The sequence below is a fragment of the Lacerta agilis genome, chromosome 5 (assembly GCF_009819535.1).
Source record: "Lacerta agilis isolate rLacAgi1 chromosome 5, rLacAgi1.pri, whole genome shotgun sequence".
In the NCBI taxonomy this organism is placed as follows: Eukaryota; Metazoa; Chordata; class Lepidosauria; order Squamata; family Lacertidae; genus Lacerta; species Lacerta agilis.
The window spans coordinates 2988798-3013558 of NC_046316.1; the positions used below are offsets into that span (position 1 = coordinate 2988798).

The 24761-nt window shown below is 43.6% G+C and overlaps 1 protein-coding gene across 2 annotated transcripts in view; it reads right to left on the reverse strand.

Moving 5' to 3' along the window:
* Nucleotides 1-18222: 18222 nt before the first annotated feature.
* ARHGAP8 (Rho GTPase activating protein 8) overlaps nucleotides 18223-24761 on the reverse strand; it is a 41466-nt gene continuing 34927 nt past the window's right edge. For both annotated transcript variants that reach the window (XM_033148296.1, XM_033148295.1), the window contains 2 exons: nucleotides 24573-24676; nucleotides 18223-20587 (listed from right to left, as the gene is read on the reverse strand). In XM_033148296.1, the coding sequence (XP_033004187.1) occupies nucleotides 20390-20587; nucleotides 24573-24676 (302 nt within the window). In that variant the 3' untranslated portion in view covers nucleotides 18223-20389. The remainder of the gene's footprint in view (nucleotides 20588-24572; nucleotides 24677-24761) is intronic.

A 24761-nucleotide genomic window follows, 5' to 3' on the forward strand; every position in this document is an offset into this window, starting at 1 on the left:
ATCAGAAGGTTGGCAGCTCGAATCCCTGCCACGGAGTGAGCTCCCGTTGCTCAGTCCCTGCTCCTTCCCACCTAGCAGTTCAAAAGCACGTCAAAGTGCAAGTAGATAAATAGGTACTGCTCCAGCGGGAAGGTAAATGGCGGTTCCATGCGCTGCTCTGGTTCACCAGAAGCGGCTTAGTCATGCTGGCCACATGACCCGGAAGCTGTACGCTGGATCCCTCGGCCAGTAAAGCGAAATAAACGCCGCAACCCCAGAGTCTTCCGCGACTGGACCTAATGGTCAGGGGTCCCTTTACCTTTAAGTTAAACACTTATTGTCAGGACAGCTGGCCATTTTACAGATTCGCCAGGCTTCGTGAAGAATGTGCACTTACTTCATCTATGAAGTGGGAGTTGTGCACAGGCCTTGGAGAATGTGCATATCTGAACTACATTTTGGGCATTCTCTAGCCAATTAGTTCCAGTTACAGGTAGGTAGCCGTGTTGGTCTGCCATAGACAAAACAAAATAAAAAATTAAAAAATCCTTCCTGTAGCACCTTAGAGACTTAGAGTTGGTCTCTAAGGTGCTACTGGAATGATCATTATTATTATTATTATTATTTTGTTCTAGCCAATTAGCTTAGTCCCCTTTGTACATTCTCTAGGCAACAGACACATCTCTGGCCAGTATGCTTTGTCTTCAAGAAAATGCATTTCCCCCTGTTTCTAGTTCATGGATGTGCCATCTCCCCACCTCCTTTGCTTCTGACTCCCTGCTTAATCTTACATGGCCCACAACGTATTATCCACAATAACATTTTCAGTCTCGTTTTCACCACTCGTAATTGTATCCTACAGCCATTTCCATGGCACAAGGAGGTCCCTCACCCTCCTACAATCCAGATGGAAATAGTACCCAGCCTTGCTGCTATCAAGCTGAGGAACAGGGGCGGGGGCGAGAAGCAGTGTGAAGCCCCTCTGGTCCCACCCAGAACCATTTCTGTCCTTGTCCACTGCTGGCAGCTTACCTCCAAGAAAACACAGCACTTGATAGAAAAAAAATGGCTGTCAACTTCTCTTATTGCTGAGGTATTTTCAAGGCTCAAAGATTGGATGTTGGAAGAAGAAGAAGAAGAAGAAGAAGAAGAAGAAGAAGAAGAAGAAGAAGAAGAAGAAGAAGAAGAAGAAGAAGAGGAGGAGGAGGAGGAGGAGGAGGAGGAGGAGGAGGAGGAGGAGTAGTTTGGATTTGATATCCCGCTTTTCACTACCCGAAGGAGTCTCAAAGCGGCTAACATTCTCCTTTCCCTCCCCACCCCCCACAACAAACCCTCTGTGAGGTGAGTGGGGCTGAGAGACTTCAGAGAATTGTGACTAGCCCAAGGTCACCCAGCAGCTGCATGTGGAGGAGAGGAGACGCGAACCCCGTTCACCAGATTACAAGTCTACCACTCTTAACCACCACACCACACTGGCTCTCCTAATACTTTTCTAACACTGGTATGTTAGAAAAACTGGCTATGTATGCATAGGTAAAGGTAAAGGTACCCCTGACCATTAGGTCCAGTCATGGACGACTCTGGGGTTGCGGTGCTCATCTCACTTTACTGGCCGAGGGAGCCGACGTTTGTCCACAGACAGTTTTTCCGGGTCATGTGGCCAGCATGACTAAGCCACTTCTGGTGAACCAGAGCAGTGCACGGAAATGCTGTTTACCTTCCCACCGGAGCGGTACCTATTTATCTTGCACTTTGACGTGCTTTCAAACTGCTAGGTAGGCAGGAGCAGGGACAGAGCAACAGGAGCTCACCCCGTTGCGGGGATTCGAACCGCCAACCTTCTGATCGGCAAGCCCTAGGCTCAGTTGTTTAAACCACAGCGCCACCCACGTCCCTTTTTATGCATGCATAGTCCAAGCTGAATACAAAGCATGCCTAATTTTTTAAAAAAATCATAGGTAAGCTGCATATGCAATGCTCTCCAACCAGGAAACAAAAAGATACAGAAATTAACAGATGCAGAAAGTGGCTTATTGCCATACTGTTCTCCAAACAAGTTTTGAACATGCCTGTGCTTCCTCCAGAATAACTACAAAACTGCAATCTCAACAATAATATGCTAAATCCATTAGCACAGAAACAGTAATACATACTCTTAACATAATACACTCCACTCAGTGTGGACTGATTTAAATCAAAACGATTTAAAACCACTTACTTAATTCAGTCGACTCAGAGTGAAATCACATAAGCAGGCAGTGTGTGTTACAATTTCTATGCAAATGGGCTTGTCATATTGTTGAATTTGCAGTTTCGTAGTTCCCCAGAGGAAGGATTGCTGTGCTGTGTCAGGAGCTAGTTAATTTACATTATTATGATCAGCATAGACAAAATATCAACTCAAATCATTGGTTTTAATTACTTTTCCCACTGTGTAATTCACACATTTCCTAAAGAGAAATGAATACCAAATCTTTAGATGTACAGTCCACATATCTTTTGTTCTTCAGAATTACTTACTGAGAGATTTAAAAAGGGCAATTGTGAAATTAACTGCTCATTATTTGACTCCCAGGTCCATCATCAGCACTCAATGGGGCCCCCACACCCTGACATTTCTCCCAGCTTCCCGTTTCCCACAGCATGTGGCCGTCATGACTAGTAGCTATTGAACAGATAGACTGATCTCACTGAATGTGTCCCATCGCCTGTTTAAAGTCTTCCAAGTTGATTAGCATCACCAAACCTTGTAGCAGCAAAGAGTTTGGCTTGGCTGTTTGTTCCATGAAAGGACCCGCAGGTAGGATCCACAAGGGTGAATCAGAATAAACTAAGCCCCAAATTCAGAAGCAAAGCAGTTGCTTATAAAATTTATCTGAAATTAGTTCTAATTTCACAACTCTTAGCCTCAGCTCTGACCCATACTCTGTGCTGCTGTTTGATTAATTGGATGCTTTTCATATGACACCAAGAAGGACCAAACTGGACAGAATGTCAAGAGATGCCCTCTTACAGCTTAGGGACATAGGAAGCGGCCTTACGTTGAATCAGACCATTGGCCCTTCTTGTCCAGTGTTTTCTACACTGACCGGTAACAGCTCTCCAGAGTTTCAGGTGATTCTCTCCCAGCTTTACATACGGTAAATAGCATGGTTTCTGCCTGTGCTGTAGAGGGAAGGGAGGAGCAGGTGGGGCTCATCCAACTGGGAAGGAAGCCCACCTAGGAGAAGAAAGACTGATCCTAAACCTCCACTGCCTTGCAGGACATCTTTGGGAGAAGAGAAGGCTAAGGAGTAAACCCTACACAAATACAGAGTCCCTAAGACGGTTGGATAGCGCCTTGTATGCCTCCTTGTGGCGACTCCTGGAGCCAAGCTGGTGCCAAACGTATTGCTCTCCTTTCCTCTGGACCACATCAGCCAGGCCGAGAGCGAAGTCTTGTCATCTGGACCTCCTTACACACTGCCCAGGTTTGCACCCTGGGGAGGTCCTTTTGGTGCTGCAAACGCAGCATAAACAGTGTGGGAGGCAGCAGTCACAAGCGACTGGTCTCTGCAGCCACAGCTGGTGTTGTGATTCTCCAGTAGTTTGACTTCACCCCTAGAGATGCACTCCGTTGTCTCTCAAGACAGACGGATGCCAAGGACGATGACAATGATGACAATAACAATCTGGAGATACTGGGGGTTGAACCTTTGGCATGCAAGGCAGATACTCTGTCACTGAGGTATGGCTCTTCCCATAGCATTGTTTTTTGTGTCAGGGGGCGGGAGGGTATCAAATGAGTAGCAGCACAAGGTGAGATGCAGAGCCTTTCCTTCAGTCTGTCAGTCCTCTAGAAGGGTAGCTACTCAGTTACCTTGTGCTGAGTTGCGAGACACTCAGAAGCCATAAGGAAGTTTCTCACTGCTTCTGAATGTGTCCCAACTGGACATGAGATGAAAGGAGGACTCTGGTCCTGGCCTGAGGAATAGGCTCAACCTCTTGCCTTGTGATTATCTGGGAAGCACGATGTATTCCATGACCCCGGCTTCTCAGCTCAGGGTCTCCATCTTCTGCATCTCCTAGACCAGTGTTTCTCAAACTTGGGTCTCCAGCTCTTGTTGGACTACAACTCCCATCATCCCTGGTCCTGATAGCTAGGGATGATGGGAGTTGTAGTTCAATAAAAGACTCACTGTTGTGTTCTTCACCCTTGGATCCTTTTAATGTTTTGGTGTGTTCCTTTATACTGTTACAAAAGTTGGGTGATGGCAAGAGCCCATGGGGTTCCAGGCACTCACCCAGGGTCTGTGGTCCTTTGGAGTATTGAGACATGGCAGAGGATGTCATAGCTTTAAGAAATATGATTTATTCACCTGTTTACACCTTCATTCTGCACGGAGGGAGTCCAGATCTTATAGCATGGTCATTTCAAGAGGAGCAGTGCAACCTGGGAGTCCAAGGCATCTCTCCCAGCAGGCCTGCAGCCAGCCTGCCCAAGATGGATCCCAGTTTTCCTGCTTCCTGCTTCTTTTTCCTAACACCCCTTGCTCAGGACTCTCTTCCTATCACCGCACACCCAGTGACGCTGGCAACCTTCCAAACCCCTGCTTCTGTTCACACCTCAGGGTGGGATGTGGGAGGATGGTCCTCTTTGCCAATGGCCCTCAGTGGCCCTTTATTGCTCCTTAATGGCCCAGCTTAAACCTGGTTGTTTTGCATAGGCTAGTCCAGGAATTCTCTGCAGCTTGTATTTCTCCCTTCACATCCAAAATCATCAAAATTCTAGCATTTATTAATTTCTAGGGTTTAGGAAGGTCCCCCCACAAATCTGTAACAATACTTTTTTGAAAGTTCACCATAGAGTAGCAGGGGCAACCAAGTCAGATGGTTGGGTACAATAAAAAAATTATTATTATTACTATTATTATTATTATTATTATTATTATTATTATTTTGCTGGACTACACTACCATCATGCCCATCCAGCTTAGCTAATGGTCAGAAATGATGCGAGTTTTAGTCCAGCAACATCTGGGGACCCAAGGTTGAAGAACAATGTGCTAGAGCAGTGGTTCCCAATTAGGGGTTCGGGGACGCCTGAGGGCCTGCAGAATGCACCCAGGGGGTCTGTGGCCCAATCACTTGCCTCCCTCCCAACTTTTTTTTTTGGGGGGGGGGGTCATTTTTGCATGGTAATATCACAGATTTTATGATGTGTTTGATTTTATGGTCTGCACTGTGTGATTTTTCAGTATATTGGCCAAAATCGGTTTTGAAATCACGATAGCAATTTTGAACTGGCAATACATAGCAATATATTGCTTCTCGTGCGAGGGAGACCAGGGCAACCGATTGCAAGGCACTGCCTTCCCCACATGCTGACGGAGAACAGGGCAGCTGATCACCCTCACTTCAAGGCCCCCTGGCACTGAGGCAGAGCAGCTTTTCTCAGTCAGCAGGAAAGCAGCAGAAGTCACTGTGGGTGTGCACCTTTGCTGGCTGCCCTGCTGAGACTTGAGGCACCTCCATCATCCCCTTCCCCTTCCATTCAAACCACGTGATGGAGGGGACTCCGCTTCCTCTCCTCCTGCCACTCATCCGTTCTCCGCAGCTTCTTCTCCCTTTGGTTCCCCTTCCAGCTCTAAGATTCTATGATTTATAGACCGCCCTATACCTGGAGGTCTCAGGGTGGTCACACAACAAAAAAAATACAAAACCACAAAATAAAAATAAAAAACAACACCCCAATAACACCCCCTCCCCATTTGATTAGCTGGTGATATCTCACAATGTTGAAAACCATATATCACTCAGCCTTAGTCTGGTTTTTTTCAGTACACCTAAAATCATTTGCTTATTAGGGGCTACCCCACATTTTGTTCAAAAAATTGCTTTGCAGAGGTAACTATCTTAGAGTTATTAAAAAAATGTCAAAAGTAGGGGGGTCCGTGGCTTGGCTTTTGAAAAATAGGGGGTCCTCAGTAGTTAGCTAATAGGGAACCCCTGTGCTAGAGGACTGGGGGAAGGCAGAAGTGACCACAAATGATGAAGTTGGCTCCTAAAGCTAGCCCAGATTGTGGAGCCCATGCTGATCTCAGCATTTTCATAGTTGACATATAATGCTATTTAGTACTGAAAGCTGACAGTTTAGGAGATTTACCAGGTAATAGTTGATCCTTTCCCATTCCCTGCAAAGAATGAAGAAGTTTGAATGACTTTGAGTCTGAAGTTTGAAATATCGCATCAGGTGGCAGTGCTGCGGTGCTGCATGTGTTGGTCAGCTCAGCAGGATCCCACCTTCGTCGCCAGTGAAATATACTCGGAGTCAAGTGTGAATTTCATGCTCTTTATTCAGCTCATAGTAGTGAGGAATGCAGTTTCCCCAAAACATCTGCTTTATATCCACTATCTACACAATGGGCCCCACGTGATTGGCTAATTTCGGGATACTCCTGTATGCCAATCGGAGTGCGGATTCACTTCCACCTGGAGCTGGATTGGGTGGCTCCTGCGGATCAATCAGACTGCTGCATTCTGGATCCTATTGTTCTAGGACCAATCAGACTGCTGCATTCTGGATCCTATTGTTCTATTACCAATCAGACTGCTGGATTCTGGATCCTATTGTTCTAGGACCAATCAGACTGCTGCATTCTGGATCCTATTGTTCTATTACCAATCAGACTGCTGGATTCTGGATCCTATTGTTCTAGGACCAATCAGACTGCTGCATTTTGGTTCCTATTCAACTCAGTACATAACATTCAGACTCATTTAAAATCTGAGGCACAAGATTGGAAGCGAAGCAAATTCTAAATATTGGTGGATAGTTCACAATTCAGTCCTAATTAGAAACAGCACTGATACTATAAGCACACTCAAGCAGAAAAGATAATGTGTGATTTTTAATGCTATTGGCACATAGGGATGCTTATATACCAATTAACAGTGTCATCGAAATCTCACATCAGTCAAGTCAACTGTTTCAGCTTCTGCAGTTCAGAGGTTGACTCCCAGATGTGCTGCAGTGTGGATCATTATTGGAAAGATATGCCAAAGTTCACCAGGTTAACACCTGCCTACCCAAGGTAACTGCAGCCCTCTGGACCTTGTGGGTCTATAATGACTTTCAAATGCTGTTTCAGCTCTTTGTGGAGAAAACCTGAGCAACCTATTTTTAAAATAAGAATAATGATAATTCTGTTGTGAAAATAAGCAGATATGGTTCTGGAGGTAGCGCTAGGATGGACAAGAGTGAACAAGATGAAACTTAATCCACACAAGATGGGAAAACCAGAATCTCTGAATGGAGGTGTACACGTCCTCTTGAAGGTCCCACGTTCCCTAAAAGACCAAGCTCAGAGTGTGGGAGGTTCAGGTGGTGGCAGCGGTCAGTCACTGGCCCTTTCTTAACCCCTTCAGCTGGTACACCAGCAGCGATCCTATCACTTGGCAGGAACAGCCTCACCCTCGCCATCCATGCCTTGGTCATATCTAGACTAGACTCGTGTAATGCATTCTTTGAGAGGCTGCCATTAAAATGACAGGTGGTATTGTGGCAGTGTGAATACACTCAGAATACCCGCATTGTCGCTTTATGGCTCTTGTTACCACTGACTTTTAGGAGAGATGCCTTGTATTGTGCCCCAGCATCCCTAGTCTAAAGAAACTCCTCTGCTCAATACCCTGGAGAAATGTTGTAGTGGTACATAAGGCCATGACCACTACTCCACGAAAGTAGTTTGTTTATCAAGTTATGAACTGAAGAAGACATACCGAAACAGTGTACTTACCAGGAATGCTGTCTTCGTTACATATTATTTGACGTTATAAAGGTTGGTTTATATTATTTGACATTACAAGAAACATTTTGCCCTATACATTGGTCTAGGTGTTGCCTTTTTTCATATTCTGCTTGAGACTTGCAACACAGGGGAACCTTTTTTTTGCATTTACTTGTAAATAATAATAGCCAGCAGAGGTTCCAACTTGAATAAAATATTGGGGGAGAGGACAGATAAGCCCTGCTCTACATAACCGATCTACATAACTGAATGGAAATGCCGATCAACTTGGGGGGGCGAGCCCCATAAATTATTTGGGGTGGGGTGAAGGGAGTTGGCTGGGTGGAGACTCAGGTTGCAAGATTCCAAACACTGTCTTTTATCAAGAACAAAAAACTGCACCATAGAAGCCAAGAACCCATGTTGATCACTGGGTGCTCAGCCATATCCTAGAGGGAGTGAAGAGAATGAGTTTGCTCATCCAGTGCCTGAGAAGCAGTGGATTACAAAGTACGGCAGTAAGGGACAGCAGAACAGAAAGTGTGTAAAAGTATCAATTTTCATTATAAATGTTTTAAGAGAATTGTTGCAATGGGGAGGTAAAACTGTTGTTTTGCTTTCTGACTACTGCTGGTCTTCTGAGAGCCAGTGTGGTGTAGTGGTTAAGAGCGGTGGTCTCGTAATCTGGTGAACCGGGTTCGCGTCTCCTCTCCTCCACATGCAGCTGCTGGGTGACCTTGGGCTAGTCACAATTCTCTGAAGTCTCTCAGCCCCACTCACCTCACAGAGTGTTTGTTGTGGGGGAGGAAGGGAAAGGAGAATGTGAGCCGCCTTGAGACTCCTTCGGGTAGTGAAAGCGGGATATCAAATCCAAACTCTTCTTCTTCTTCTTCTTCTTCTTCTTCTTCTTCTTCTTCTTCTTCTTCTTCTTCTTCTTCTTCTTCTTCTTCTGTCCAAACTGGGGCAGGTTGTTGTTCTGTTGGCAAAGCCCCTTCTCTGAATTAAACCTGACAGCTGCACTGAGTTGTCCCTTACTGTAAGCTGTTTAGAGAAAAGTGAAGGAAACAAAATCTTAAGCGTGAAAAAGATTTTGCCAGGCTTCAGAGCAACAGCAGGACTCTAACCTAAATGCTCTTGTTGTTCTACTGTTTTATTGCATGTTAGAATAAAAATGATAATTCTAATGCAGCTTTTATGGTGGAAAATGTTTTAATACAACATTATACTTCCTGCATAAGCTGCGGCTGAAATACACATTAAGAATCATTGTGGTATATTTTCCAAGACATTGAGCCCTTTGAAGTCAGAGAGAGAGAGAGAGAGAGAGAGAGAGAGAGAGAGAGAGGGAAGCAGTGCTTCACTTTTCACACTCATCATAACAGTACTGGGATACTATTACACTAAAAAGTGTAACCTATTTCTCAGAATCACAACCCAACTATTTATTTCAGGGATGGTGGAAATGTATTCTGGGGCAATTTCATACTCACTCGAACACTGTGGTAGGAAATTTCCTGACAGATTCAAAGCTCTTGAGGTTCAGGGTTCAATTTATTCACAAATGTGCAGTGATAGGAAGGTGTGGAGGGGGGAGACAGAACCAGGGCGATACCTTCTCCCCCCTCCATGGAAACTGCAGCAAATTAAATGAGTGACAACATAAGGAAAGCGAAAGAAAGTGGAATTAGCAGGACTACTGTTAAATAAATAAATGTTTTGCCTATAAGGAAGATTCAGGAAAATTCAAGAAATACTTTGGAGTGCAAAGATTCATGCAACATACAAGGTATTGCAAACACGGAATGCATGGTAGGGCAGTGTAATTGCGCACCTGTGCCCTTTAGCCTTACTTGCCCCACACCCAGGGCTTATCCACACCTTTCTTCCACTTTTTTTGCAAGCACAGACCACAATTTACAGCTCCATGTCCAAGCATCCTTTTTTCACTCCATAAATTTCCCTGCAAAAATCCATCAATTAATGCTCCATTGAAACAAATGTCAATCTGCAGGAAAAGTGAATGGACTTTGGCTCTGATTCAGCTTTAAAGAGCAGGTTTTCATGGGTAAACAAACAAACAAACAAACAAAAATCCTCGGACGTGGAGCATTAAAGTGCCCGGAAAGAGCTGTGTGGAAAAACCCAAAGGTTCACATACGTATCATAGCACCTCAAAGCCTCCTCAAGCATGGATGTTCAGGCCTTTCTTGTTTCTCAGAGCCTGATGATCGGCTGCAGAATGTGTGCAGTGGCTCTAGGGACAAAGACAGCATTTTACAAAGGTCTCTTGTTGCTGAAGTTATCAAGTCATAAGTAGGCAGGTGAAAGGTTAGGCTAATATACAGGGGGTGATTTGTGATCTGATTTAGCATGCTGTTATTATCTGTAAACAAAGCTAAAATATTTGAAATTCCTTGAGCTTGCCTAGCATGGTATTTGCAGAAGGCACCCATTCACTAATGAATCTAGGAAACAGAAAAATAAACACTGGGAAATGGCCCCTCTCCATCACTGTGCATACATGCAGACATTCGAAGACACACAGGCCCCCAGGTGCCCAATCATGAGCCTCATGCCGTTGTATACAGGCACATTGCAAGGCGCATGTTGCCACTGAGGCCATAGCATAAAGGTGGCCCTGTGCAGTTTCCGCATTCCTGCGTTTGGTGTGTTCCAATGTTTACTGCTTGCCAATCTGTGAAAAGGCCTTAACTGGAGACCATTCTGAGAAAGTGTGCAGAGGACACAAGGCACAGACTGAATAACTACAAATGTTTGTGTGCGTGGATGTCCTTGTTAGTGTAGGTGAGAGGAGAGAAACTCTCTGCTGGCCATCAGAATGGAGCTGTTTTACTTCCTTGTAATTGTTTTACTGCTGATTTCTTGATTATTCTACACAATTTATGTTATAATTGTGATCTTCTATTATGTTATTGTTTGTGAGCTGCTTTGTGTCTCGTGTTGAGTGAAAACCGGCATAGAAATATAATAAATGAAATGAATGGTAGCAGCGATGCTGGGTCTGGGTTTATTTTGTTGCTGTTATTCAGGGGTCAGCAAACTTTTTCAGCAAACTGTCCCTCAGACCTTGTGGGGGGCCCCGACTATATTTTGGGGGGAAAAAATGAACGCATTCCTATACCCCCACAAATAACCCAGAGATGCATTTTAAATAAAAAAAGACACATTCTACTCATGTAGCCCAAAACAAATATATCAAATACAGTCTCAAAATAATCCACCATACCATGAAACATTGAAAAATATACCCTAAGCTGACATCCCTATTAATGATTTGGAAGAGCAAGGAGCAGCAGAGAACGGAGCAAATATTTAAATGCAGTACATTTTTCAAATAACATGAGTTGTGCAGCATGCTGGCAGCTGAACCAGGATCTGAAAGAGGCACCAAATATTTGGACGCAGTATGGTGACTCCTCTAAGCCCAAACATCTCTCTACCTCGAACTGCAACAGCACAGCAGGATTCTAAATTAAGGTTACCAGATTTTTTTCAATGAATCTGGGGACACTTTTCAACTTCAATGGATTTTGTACGGGGACTGATTTGTAAATCTGGGGACTTTTCCCGGGAAACGGGGTCGTCTGGTAACCTTATTCTAAATGTACCTTTTCAAAACATATTCACTTTGTTAACTAATGCTGCCACTGGATTTTCAGTTCCGTTTTATCCATATTATTGTGTTTCCACTCTCCCTTTGTCTTATCATTTTAATTCGTACGCTGCTTTGAGGCGGATTGTAACAGGCAGCAAATAAACATATTGGGGAATTTTGGGGAAGGCAATTTAAGAGATGAGGGTTGGTTGGAGAGGCTGGCAGGCAAAGTGTTAAGCACCCCTTCCTGCTCAAAATTTCAGCTTCCTTGCGCAGCTTTTCATTAAAAAGAAATGCTTCATTACACACATTTGCATGTAATGGTTAGTTTGCCCCAGAGTTCAGGAATTACAGTGTTTGAAGTGAGGATCACCACCAGCCGTTCTATATGGATGTAAGCTTTGTCAGAGGACACCGCAGAGCAGGTGTACAGGTGTGGACTTGTCACATAGGATGAGCAAGCTTCTCTCTCTTTCTCTGCATACGCACATGCCAGGAGGCCCTGGGTGGCGGCAGCATCCCTCAGTGGGTACAGACGAAATGAAATGTGTTTCTATACACATGCATGGAGAAAGAGTGATAGCAGTTCAGTCGGGGGTGGGGGGGTTGTTAGCAGTAGTGTTATAAAAATTACATTCAACCCCAGAAGGGAGTCCATGAACCTGGGGGAGAGCCTTAGTAGGGCTCCCCTCCTCTCAGGAGCACTTATGAATAAATAGAGACAATACAAAATCACCCAAAGCAAGGCGGTAGCCCTTTATTAGAACTGCTGCAGCAGGGTGTCTTGCAAGCAAAAGACCACGAACAAAGCTCCTATACAGACTTTTGAAATTGCCCCCCTCCATCTCAAGACCACCCCTCCATACATCAGAATTACATCAAATATTGGGAGGGTCTGGTAGCAGTGATCTGAGCATCTTGGACCCTGCCCCCATGTCTCCTCTTGCCCTCCACCAAAAATCCATCAAGTGAAACAAAAGATACAGTATTTACATTTCCCTATATCCCAGCCAAGTTAACCACACCCTTTTGTCTGACACAGGTATCAGGATGCCAGAGATTATCACTCAGGCAGAGGTCTGCTGAGTAGCTGGAGGGGCAACCCCCCCTTTGTTCCTGAGACAAAGAAATACTTGGTCAGTTGGGAGTGAGGCCTGTCTTCCTGTGCTGGTTTTCAGACATGTGGTCTTATTTGTTTTGGTACATTAATAACAATTATTATATATAAATAAAATCCCTTAAAATTCTTACAACAGTAGCTCTGTGGACCCACAACCCCACCCCACCCCAAAGCTGCCTGTTAACTGCCTGATTCGAAGCCTGTGCTGGGGGGGGGAAGGTGGGGGTTGGCAGGAGAAGTAAGAGCTGCTTTGGGCCTTTTGAAAGCTTCATATTGGGGGTGCCAGATGGCGAGGCAATGATTTCACCCAGTCCAATCATGGTAGGGAAGTTTAAGTTCAGGCATTAAAGATGATGCAATGTGCTAGATTTTACTGCTTCTTTTTATTGCCCCATTAATTAACAGGATAATGTTTGCAGGAGGGGAATATGAGGCAATAAACTGCTTTTGTGGGTGATTAAACATTTGAATGAAACTAAGACATTTGATGGTGCAAAAGGCAGTTTATTGAGAAGCACATTTCCACTACGTATTAAACAAAGAGCAGATTGCAGAGGTGAGGTGGGAATGAGGAGGACCAAATTCTGAACTACAGGCAGTTTCAGCATTTTCTGGACAAGCAATAAGGGAACGTATCATTTTATATATGAATTTACTATCAATCACATGGTATGTGCAAGTAATGGGAGACGGGAAGGTTCACAAACAAATCAGAGTGAAATGCTTAATAAATCCTGGACACGGTCAAACTGCTGTGTAGGCTTTGTGCCAGCAAATCAGGATGAATGCTCAATAAACAGGTCTAGGGGAGCCCAGAGATAAGAAGAAACCACTGTTTAGATAATTTAAACTTGCAGAACAAAATTGAAAGCTGCCATTGACTTTAGCTCAATAGGGTTACCCCCAATTTGTTGTTGTTCAGTCGTTCAATCGTGTCCGACTCTTCGTGACCCCATGGACCAGAGTACGCCAGGCACCCCTGTCCTTCACTGCCTCTCGCAGTTTGGCCAAACTCATGTTAGTAGCTTCGAGAACACTGTCCAACCATCTCATCCTCTGTCGTCCCCTTCTCCTTGTGCCCTCCATCTTTCCCAACATCAGGGTCTTTTCCAGGGAGTCTTCTCTTCTCATGAGGTGGCCAAAGTACTGGAGCCTCAACTTCAGGATCTGTCCTTCTAGTGAGCACTCAGGGCTGATTTCTTTGAGAATGGATAGGTTTGATCTTCTTGCAGTCCATGGGATTCTCAAGAGTCTCCTCCAGCACCATAATTCAAAAGCATCAATTCTTCAGCGATCAGCCTTCTTGATGGTCCAGCTCTCACTTCCGTACATTACTACTGGGAAAACCAATTACATACATTGAAATTTACATTTTAGAGTTGCAACCAGAATTTAATGTCTGAATTTGAAAGTCACCCTGCAAATGCAGGAGGTGCGTTGGGGCAGCCGTGGCTCTGGAACGGTGAAGAAGAGGCAATTCTGCATCTGGTCACGGCATTTTCTTCTTCATTTTGACACCACACATTCCAGAGTAGATTAGCAGCCCCGAAACTATGTTCTCACTTGCCATTAGATGTGCTTTAAAGTGTGGGCAAATAACAAGCAATGAGTATTCTGGATAGGTTTCCAGTGCTTTGTATAGCTCTGTACTACTACATATGACTTCATAGATGCCAGGAAAGTTCTAATGGAAATAAAAGCATCAAATCTTGGAGAGAAAAAAGAGCCTTAGTCCATATACAAGTATAAATAATAGTAAATCCCAGATATATCTAAAAAATAAATAAATCTGTAATTATTTCAGGAATTAAATACGGCTACTTCAAGTCTTCTGTTTTTACTACCTATATTAATTTCAATTCTTTAACCGAATATATTATATTACACTTTACGACTGCAATACTAAGTTTATTTATGCCAACATTTTATACAGTGCTAATACTGTAGTATTGATATGGCATCCATAATTAATCTATATCCTACTATCTTAGCATGTTTTGAATTTTTTTTTTACCTCAGTTCATTTTTTTCTTTTGGCAATCTCACCAAACGTATCTAAATTTGGCGTTATCTTCCCCATATTGGTGCATGGCTGAGCAAGAGGTGAGCAGAGCCTTTTTTGTGGTAGGGTAAAAGATTTCCCTCCTCTTTCAAATATTCTGATTCTTTCTACTTTTAGTTAAGCATTTTAATTTATTTACTTGATTGCGGGGGAGGGCAGCTGCCCCCTCCCCCTGGCTACGCCCAGGAGCCCAACCCTATACTTATTTACACAGATGAAAGTTCAGCTGTGTTCAGGGGGCTGCAAGGTTTCCCTCTGACACTGTAAAGACCAACGTATTTATTGTGACAAGCTTTTATGAACTCTGTCCAGAACTCTTGATGAACTTATTATTTTTTGCATTCGCTTGGCCTTTAGACCCTACTGTGTAAAAAATTGTTTCTTCACCCACCCACCCACCCATCTGCCCCCCTCAGTTTGCACCCATCTTTCTAGATCATGTCATGCTTTTTACCAATGGTTGGTGGGTGTAGGCAAAGGATTCCCTTTCATTTCTACTGCAACATGTTGTTGTTGTTCAGTCGTTCAGTCGTGTCCGACTCTTCGTGACCCCATGGACCAGAGCACGCCAGGCACGCCTATCCTTCACTGCCTCCTGCAGTTTGGCCAAACTCATGTTAGTAGCTTCGAGAATACTGTCCAACCATCTCATCCTCTGTCGTCCCCTTCTCCTTGTGCCCTCCATCTTTCCCAACATCAGGGTCTTTTCCAGGGAGTCTTCTCTTCTCATGAGGTGGCCAAAGTACTGGAGCCTCAGCTTCAGGATCTGTCCTTCTAGTGAGCACTCAGGGCTGATTTCTTTAAGAATGGATAGGTTTGATCTTCTTGCAGTCCATGGGACTCTCAAGAGTCTCCTCCAGCACCATAATTCAAAAGCATCAATTCTTCGGCGATCAGCCTTCTTTATGGTCCAGCTCTCACTTCCGTACATTACTACTGGGAAAACCATAGCTTTAACTATACGGACCTTTGTTGGCAAGGTGATGTCTTTGCTTTTTAAGATGCTGTCTAGGTTTGTCATTGCTTTTCTCCCAAGAAGCAGGCGTCTTCTAATTTCGTGACTGCTGTCACCATCTGCAGTGATCATGGAACCCAAGAACCATACTGCAACATACTGCAACATACTACTTGGCATACTCTTCAGGAATCACATTTCTGTCTACCCTTTTTGAACTCACAACACAAAAAACACACTTACCATTTTGGTTCTAGTCTTTTCTAACTGCAGACACAGGTTTTTGAAAAGACTGCCTTTTGTTTTCCTTCAGAGAATAGTAAAAGTGTGTAATGTTTTTCCATGCTGGAAGCATTTGAAGAACAAACAACTCTTAAGAACAATTTAAAAGCTGCAACAGTTCAACGGAACTGCAATATTTAACCCATTTTATTCTCTGCCTATCACCAACATTAAAGGCAAAGCTTTGATTCCACATTTTATGATTCCATTTGTTATTGTCTTAAGCCTGATTGCAGCCTGTGTGTTTCCAGCAGATTATCTCTGGTAATCACTTTCTTTTCTGCAATGGAAATGATCTGAAAATTGCTCTTTGATAACCAGGGATGGGTTCATTGAGGCCACGATGCACAAAAGCAAGAATCGTGCAATAATCATTTGTAAAGAGAAACCGTTATCAAAGGAACTGCGGGCGACATCTCCAGGACTTCTCGGGCGAGTTGTTGAAATTTGAAACATATATTTCTCACACAGGAATTTTGCTGTAAACTCTTCTGAATAATGCATGAGACTTGATTTAACATCACAGTTAATCCTGGCATTTGCCGCCAGAAAATAGTACTCTTAGGGTACATTGGTTTGGGGGCAGGGGAGAGGAGGTGGGATAAGCGCAGAACTAAAATCTGTTAAGATAGTTGTGGCGGAATTCCAAGCAGCTTGATAGGAAGATGCTTTTGTTGTTAAGATCTTTCCTTAATGGAGCACAATCACCAGCTGCTCACATAACAGAGGCAGGAGAAAAGGGCAATGGCCGTTCAAGTCTGGCTTCGCCGCTGACTGTACTAACTCAACAAGGTTCTGCTGTCTCCCTAACTAGAGACTGTGTATAAAAAGCACATCGGTCACATTCACATATTTTTAAGAGCGACTAATGATACTTTGAGGGACCCAGGTGGTGCTGTGGGTTAAACCACAGAGCCTAGGGCTTGGCGGTTCGAATCCCCGCGACGGGGTGAGCTCCCGTTGCTTGGTCCCAGCTCCTGCCAACCTAGCAGTTCGAAAGCACATCAAAGTGAAAGTAGATAAACAGGCACCGCTCCGGTGGGAAGGTAAACGGTGTTTCTGTGCGCTGCTCTGGTTTGCAGGTTGGGGGGCCCTTTGGAGCAGATGTGGGGGGCATGTTGGAATGCAAGGGGAAGCAGACATTCCACCGCGTGAGCAGAAATTGGCTCAGATGTTGTTGGATATCACACATGGAGCTTAAATGCACAAGGGACTTTCTGCTACCCCAGAGTAATGCTGCTGCTTTGATTGTTGAATTTAATTTATTCACTTTTTGATCCTGATCTATTCCTTAGCTGTCTGCTACGTATTAATTCATGAAAGCTTTGTTAGTTAAGCAAACATGAATATTTTTTCATTATAGTCATTCTTAATTTATGAAAGGAATTGCTTTTTTATCTATTCAGAAGAAGTTTAACTGGAATGTTTGCTAGCTAGTTAACGTGGATATACATTTATGGAATGTACCTAATCAGCTGAGTATATTTATGTGTTGTTTTGCTGCATCTACCAGTACATGTTGATTTGTTTCACTCTTTCCATGAGCCGCTTTGAGCATATTTATGGGAAAGCAGCAAATAAAGACACAAATTTAATTAATAGCAAACAGGCACCTGATTCCTGCACTGCTTCACTGAAATCAGAAGCTCTTGGCCACATGGAAGAAGACCCTGCAGCAGATGTCTCCTATGCCAGCATTACTCAGGTCTTGAGCAATGAGTGCAGGCCATGTTGTTTTGTTGTTATTTAGTCGTTTAGTCGTGTCCGACTCTTTGTGACCCCATGGACCAGAGTACACCACTACCTCCCGCAGTTTGGTCAGACTCCTGTTGGTAGCTTCAAGAACACTATCCAACCATCTTGTCCTCTGTCGTCCCCTTCTCCTTGTGCCCTCAATCTTTCCCAACATCAGGATCTTTTCCAGGGAGTCTTCTCTTCTCATGAGGTGGCCAGAGGATTGGAGCCTCAGCTTCAGGATCTGTCCTTCCAGTGAGCACTCAGGGCTGATTTCCTTAAGAATGGATAGGTTTGATCTTCTTGCAGTCCATGAGACTCTCAAGAGTCTCCTCCAGCACCATAATTCAAAAGTGCAAGCCATAGCATGGGCTTTTCACATTACCCAATAGCATGGGAAGGAATCACATTGCAAATTGCTTTTTCCACCTTACAAACATGAGCAATGGGCCCTAAATTACCCCTAAAGATGTAACATGTGAAGTGGTCCGGTATTTACAGCTGATGCAGTAAAAGGATGAAGTTCATCTTAATCAGAAGTTCTACTTATTCCTGCTCCCACCTCCCACGTGGGATCAAACTGAAGCAATTCTCAAAGAACAAATCTGATGTCTTGTAAAAGATTTAGAAGTGGTAGGGAAATCCAATACATCACTGTAACTTTGCAAACCCAAAACACAAACCCTCACAAAGATTAATGTGTGGTCAAAGTATATCAATCAAATCTTTATTGCAGTCCAAAGACTCACCAATAGATTCCAGTACATAAAAAGACATAAAACATACTTACTACTTGGACATCGGATAAAACTAAGCTTCTTTCAGACCTTTAACTAATACAAAGTGCTCTCTGATCCTGACCGCCTTAGAATGAAACTTGGCAACTGCCAAAGATACGCTGGGAAACCTATCCTCTTAGGTACCTAACATAAAATTGTGCAGGTCTTCCTGGAAGGTTTGCAATTAAAGGACTTACCTTTTGTTGTTGGACCTGCTTGTATAGTCTGCAGGACAGTAGAATATGCTGCATAGATTCTACTTCCTGATTTGTACAGGGGCATAATCTAGCAGAGTAAGGAATACTCGCAAATCTGCCTTGGAGCATTTCAGAAGGAAATACATTCAGTCTGGCCTTGGTAAAAAGTCTGCGGTAGTTGACCACTGTCAGGTTCTTTCGATATTCAGCTATGTGAACTGTCCTGACATACTGTAAACTCACAGTTCTTGGTGAGCAGGAGGACTACGAACAGCTCTGCAGATCACCATAGGCAATGGCCCACAGTCTTTGTTTTAGTGATTTGAAGGCTATGTGGAAGCCCAAGTGTTCAAGAAGAGATGGGGACAGTTCAATCGAGGGAGCTTTTTGGGCGTTGCGCTTGGACCAGAAACCAACATACTCATTCTAAGCTATATGTTGGAGTAGTCCTGTCCTCAAAACACTGACTTTAAGCCAGTATCTGAAGGCTGCCCTCCAGGCCCAGGTCTGTTGAGGGCATTCCCAAGTTTCCAAGAAAATAACTGAGGTAGGCACATCTGGGGATCTGTAGGAGAGCCCTCAAGAGTTTAGCTTGGAGATCATCCACTCCAGATATTAGAGGCATCGAAGCAGCTGTCTTGAATACTTTGATGGCAGGTGGAATATACCGGCACCCTTTAGTAAAGTGGCCGATTGACTCACTTGCGCTTTCTGGAGGGCTGCAAATCTATGGGGGATCCATGTCGTTATGTGATGGAATGTCAGCCCCAGGTATTGGAAGCTTCTCATCTGATTGAGGGCGTGCTCATCTAGTGACCATTTGCATTGGGAAAGATTCTTCTCCAAAACCAAAATTTTAGATTTCCCAAAGGTAATTTTTAGGTCATTCTGTACACAATAAGACATGAACCTCTTTAGTTGATAATTTACACCTGGTCTGGAACATGAGAGAATGGCTGCGTCGTCAGCATACAATAATAATGGAGTCCTCCTGGCCCCATGTTTGGGCAGGTGGCCAAGTGGCTTCTCTAGGACATCCTCTAGGTCATTTATAAATATGTTAAACAATGAGGGTGCCAGGATACGTTTATAGTTATCTAGTGGCAGCTAAAATAGCAGTATGTACTTGTTGCTAGGCACCAGTCAGTAGGCTGTCAGCCATCAGTTTCTGAGCCACGTGATGAGAGATCAACTGAATTTAGATTCAGACCAAATCCATCTTTCTAGAGGATGCGACTCCCCTCTATCAACCCATGCCCATGAACCCACGGAGGAGGGATTTCACAAACAATAAATACTTACTATATAAAAATCCATATATACACAGTTTATACAGCATTGCATTCATATATGTAAAAAGTGTTCCTGAGGAAACATAGCAAAAATATTACTTATTCAATTTATATAATGTCCTTCATCCAAAGATCACAGGTGGGCTACAGTATAAGTAATTTAAGACTGTTTGCAACTTAAATGCTTTAAAAGGCAGACATTACAAAAGGAATGAAATCTAAATCAACTGTTACACCTTGTTTCCTCAAAATTACTTTCTAAGATTTTTTTTGTATTGATAGCTTTTGTAGATGTTACACAGTCGTGTGCTTTGAAAAATTTAAGAGAAATTTGATTGGGAGCACAGCTCAGTGGAAAAGTGCCCTGCCTTGCATGCTAGTGGTCCCAGATCCAATCTCTGGCATCAACCAAGGAACCAGAGGTAGCAGATTTGGAAGACACACACACCTGGCACCTGGAGTTGCCAGTAGGAATAAGACTATTTTGTACAAGGCTTCTTCATGTGAAGCAATTCATTTCTGTATGCACTGAAAATTAGATTTAATTTGAGTCCTGCGCAAAATACTGAGTGTCCTTCCTAGGGGCGCATCCCAGAATGCGTTTTCAAGGTAACTGCTCACCAGGTACACTTCGAGAACTGAAGATGGTGGCGTAGAAATCTATCAGTAACCCAATGAAAATATTTATCGGTACCAGAGTACTGAAAGAAGGAGTGCCTTTGGGTGACCAGATTAAATTCAGGCCGAAGACGCAAGCCAGGTTGGAACCAGTCATTTTGTTGAAAATGCTTTCCTGTGACACCTGGAAAGAGGAAACACATGCAGATCACTAAGCACAAAACACACAGAGGAGCAAACTGCTAACTATTCAAAACTGGAGGCACAGCTGCCTCCAGTTTAGTGATTTCATTCTACACTCTGCTTCCTTGCCAAGAAGTCTGCCCAGCCTCTGAACTGGCTTACAATAAAATAAGATAAACAATTGATGCAGCATTTGTTTACTAGCAGGTATAGTGGAATTGGTATACATAACTCTAACAGTTTGACTGGTTTGCCCGCCCATGAGGGCACTGCTGGGAGCACCACAACAATGACAAACAATGGGAGGCGTTGCACGGGATGCTGCTGAAATTTGAAAACCCAAAGCACAACCAGGCTACGAACTCCGCAGATTAAGCCAAACCCATTTCCAGCCCTGCCCACCTGCCCAAGGCCAGTCCCGAGAAGGTTGGCTCATGGAGCCCAAAAGGTTCCTTACCCCTAGACTATGGGGATAGAGAGCAGGGTCGGCCTATGTGTACAGCAAGCAGAATCCATATTCACAAGGGTGTAAGTTACTGAAATGCCAGAGTTCTTTGGGTTCTCAAGAGATGAAGAGACATGTGGTGTTATATAAGACACCAGGGGACGGCTCCTTCAGAAGCATCAAGCTGCCTAATTCCTTCTCCTCCTTGGGTCCCAGTGGTGGGAGGCCAGAGCCAGGCCCCCTCAGCTTTCTCCTATCCCAGGGGTTCTCAAAGTGGGGGTCCATGGACCACGAGTGGCCTACTAGCTTCATTCAGGTAGTATGCAGTGGCGATTCCCAGGGATGGGAGTCCCTGGGATAACTCAGTCAGTAGAATTTAAGATTCTTAATCTCAGGGTCATGGGCTGAGCAAGAAGATTCCTGCATTGCAGAGGGCTGGACTAGATGACCCTCATGGTAGCTTCCAACTCTACCATTCTATGCTGCTTATGCTGTCTGTTCAAAATTTAGTAAATTGTGGTGGTAGTGGATATTTACTTTTCAGTGTTCCTGCCAATAAAATATATTCATTACAAGCCAGAAGTGCTTGTATCGATCTCATTTGTAGCCATGCTCACACAGGTAAGAATGAGATTTATTAGTAGGTTCTAGGATTTGTGGGATGGGAGTTGTCTTTGGAGCAAGAGACGCTCCTAAGTAGGCAAAATCCTTTTCTGAACAGACAGTGTCCAATGTTTCCATCATATATATCAGGAACATTCCGCCCCACCCACCACCACCTGAGTCCACTGCAGGGGACTTGCAGTTTTTCATTTCAAAGAGGTCAGCAGCTCCCTCTCTCGCAAGCCTTCCCACATGAGCACCTTCGCAGAGTCCCCTTTGCCTGCCTCAGACTTCCCCAAGAGCCCTGCTTAAAGCAATAATGCCCACGGTGCTGGCGTGATGGTGTCCATACCAATCCTTTGTCTTGAAATGTCTAACTTCATTGACCACCAGTGTTGCTGGCCACAAGCTGAACTGCACAAAGCTGCCTGTTGTTCATGTCAACTGAAAATCTTCAGCTGCCCTCCCAAGATGTTCACCCTACCTTGACCTTTCCAAATGCAAAGTGTTCCCTCAGACAGTGAAGATGAAAAAACAAGGATCAGCAAAAACTGCAGGTTTGAGCACCAAAATCAACTCAAGTCTGCACTTTACATAATAAGGGACACTCAAAAATAATTCTATGTTCTGTTATCCAATTACCAGAGACTTCACAGAGTACTTTTGCACACCTCATTAACACCTTGAGCATTGAGAAGTGTGTTGAAACGGCATGTCTATTACTGGAACAAAAAGTCACTTAGATCCATAATGCTGAGGAGAGATATTTGTAGCTAAAATAATAGCAAATGAGGTGAGGATTTTCATAATAGCTTCTGAAGATTATATTAAGCAATGACAGATGAAGGTATCTGACGCATCCTGTAGTAACCGTGTAAGCAGAAGTGGCTCTGTTATAAGGGAAACTGAGGCAGAATGAAAGAATCACCTTGCTGCGTCACAGGGGCCACTTAGTCTAGTTTTATATGTTTTATATATATTGTGAGCCACCCAGAGTAGCTGGGGAAACCCAGCCAGATGGGCAAGGTAAATCAACTGAATCTCTACAGCATGTAATGTTCAATTGCCCTATGTACAGATCGATACGTGCCAGTATATTAGATCCGATAATTCAGTCCATTGCTGATAAGCCAGTTGACCTACATCTTGCTTGGGTTCTCCAAGATGTGGACCCTTATATAACTCTACAGGTTGCTAGATTCCTAACAGCCGTCATCTCGCACAAGAGACAAAGTGGGATGTTAGCCGGTTACTGATAATTAGATATGTTTTTCAAAAATAGAATTAGACATTGGTTTTAGTTTTGGGTGCCTAAATTTTAACCTTAATTCTTTTTAGATATGTTTTATCAAAGTGATAATATTGGTCCCTGTGAGTTTTGTTATTATATCCGCGGCCTGTATTGGGTCGTCGTTTTATTTGATTTTATCTGATTTTTGATTGACTGCTTGTTTTGTATTGTATGATTGTATTGTATGATGGGCGCAAATGCCGAATAAACATCTATCTGGGCAAGGTACAAGTAATAAAATTATTAGTAGTAGTACCCCATCTGCACCATGGTCCAGGAACTTTTGCTTTTTAAAAAGGTTCGGCCTCTCTGGGCTCAACAAAAGCAGAGGCCGTTACAGAATTTGGGCTGGCGTTCAATATGATGAAGGAACTGTGAATGCCGCAAGACAACTGCCTTAGGAGGCAGGTTTCAGTGATCATTGCAGGCAACAGAATGAGTGGTGGATATTTTTGATCTATGGGGCACCAATATGTTTTCCGGAGCAGCTCTCACTTGAAATGAATGGTGGCTCTTTTCAGTGAGGCCTGCGCAATCGCATTAGAGATTCCAGATGGGCTGTGCTCCAGCTTATTAGCCTCCCCTCAATAACAACAGAGAGACAAACCCCTCAAAATGCCGATAATGTTATATCACACGCAGATGAATAAATGTGTATAGAAATGGTGTGCACGCTCTGGGAAACTGTGACGAACTGGAGCTTCACAGCCATGTGTATTTGCAGCAAAAATGTCCTTTGCTATGATCGACATGTGGATGTCATTCCTTTTTGTATGTGAAAAGACTTCCCACGCTGGAAAAAGTGGTCAGAGTGCAGCAGATTTAAAAGATAAGCACACATACTTCAATAGGTGCCACTGGAAATTGGATGGTTGCAGGTCTCCAGACTGCTGTTACCGGTATTTGGCTAGATATGGCTTTGAAGCTGGATTAAATACACGTTATAGTGGTCACAAGGAAGTTGCTGAAAATGATATCCACGCAGTGAGTTAGTTCTCCACCCACCACTAGCAAGTGACTTGCCGTGCAGCTGGACACCATCCCATGGGAAGACAGCACACCCCTTTTGCATCCTGAAGCTTAGGTTATAGGAGGAAATACCTTGCCACAGAGACACTTTCCCTTCTGGCATCCTTGCAGCCACTTTAACATGCATTCCAGATCTCAGTCCAGATCTTCTGAACATACTTAACAGTAGAGAGTAAGTTAAGGTACACATGGCCATACTTTGCATTGTATAATTTAGGCTGCAGCATCCTTTGACACACTACAGTTTTGTTTTCACAGTGGAAAAAAGTAATGTTCACATGTTTAAGGATCTAGCCTACAAATCAAGGGAAAGCTTTAAGAAGTAAATAAGAGAGGCTTATAAATGCTTCTTTTAAGTAGTTCAGTGGATTATTTGATTTTATTTGGATTTACATGGCACTTTGGGTTATTTATGAAAGGGGTTTATACTAAAGTTATCATTGGGGTCATTAGTATGCTCCGACTTTTATTATTACTGGAGACAGCAGCAGTTTGTAACTGCTGTTTTGGCAATTAATGTTTCACAGCCTCCTTGCAATTTTTAGAATTAAAACCAGTTGTTACACCACAGCTTCAGAATTAAAGAGCAGCAATCATGAGGATTTAATTCCTACTCACCATATGGAGAAAGCATATCAGAAACTTCAGAACAGCATAATTTTGCTCAGGAAGTCCATGTACAATTTCTCTGCAGTTCATCACCCGTAAGCTACTTTCTACACCTGCAAGAACACAGAATTTATTATAACTAATGTTGATAAAGAGTCAAAGAGGTGCATTGCCAGAGAGGAACAGTATGTCTTCGTT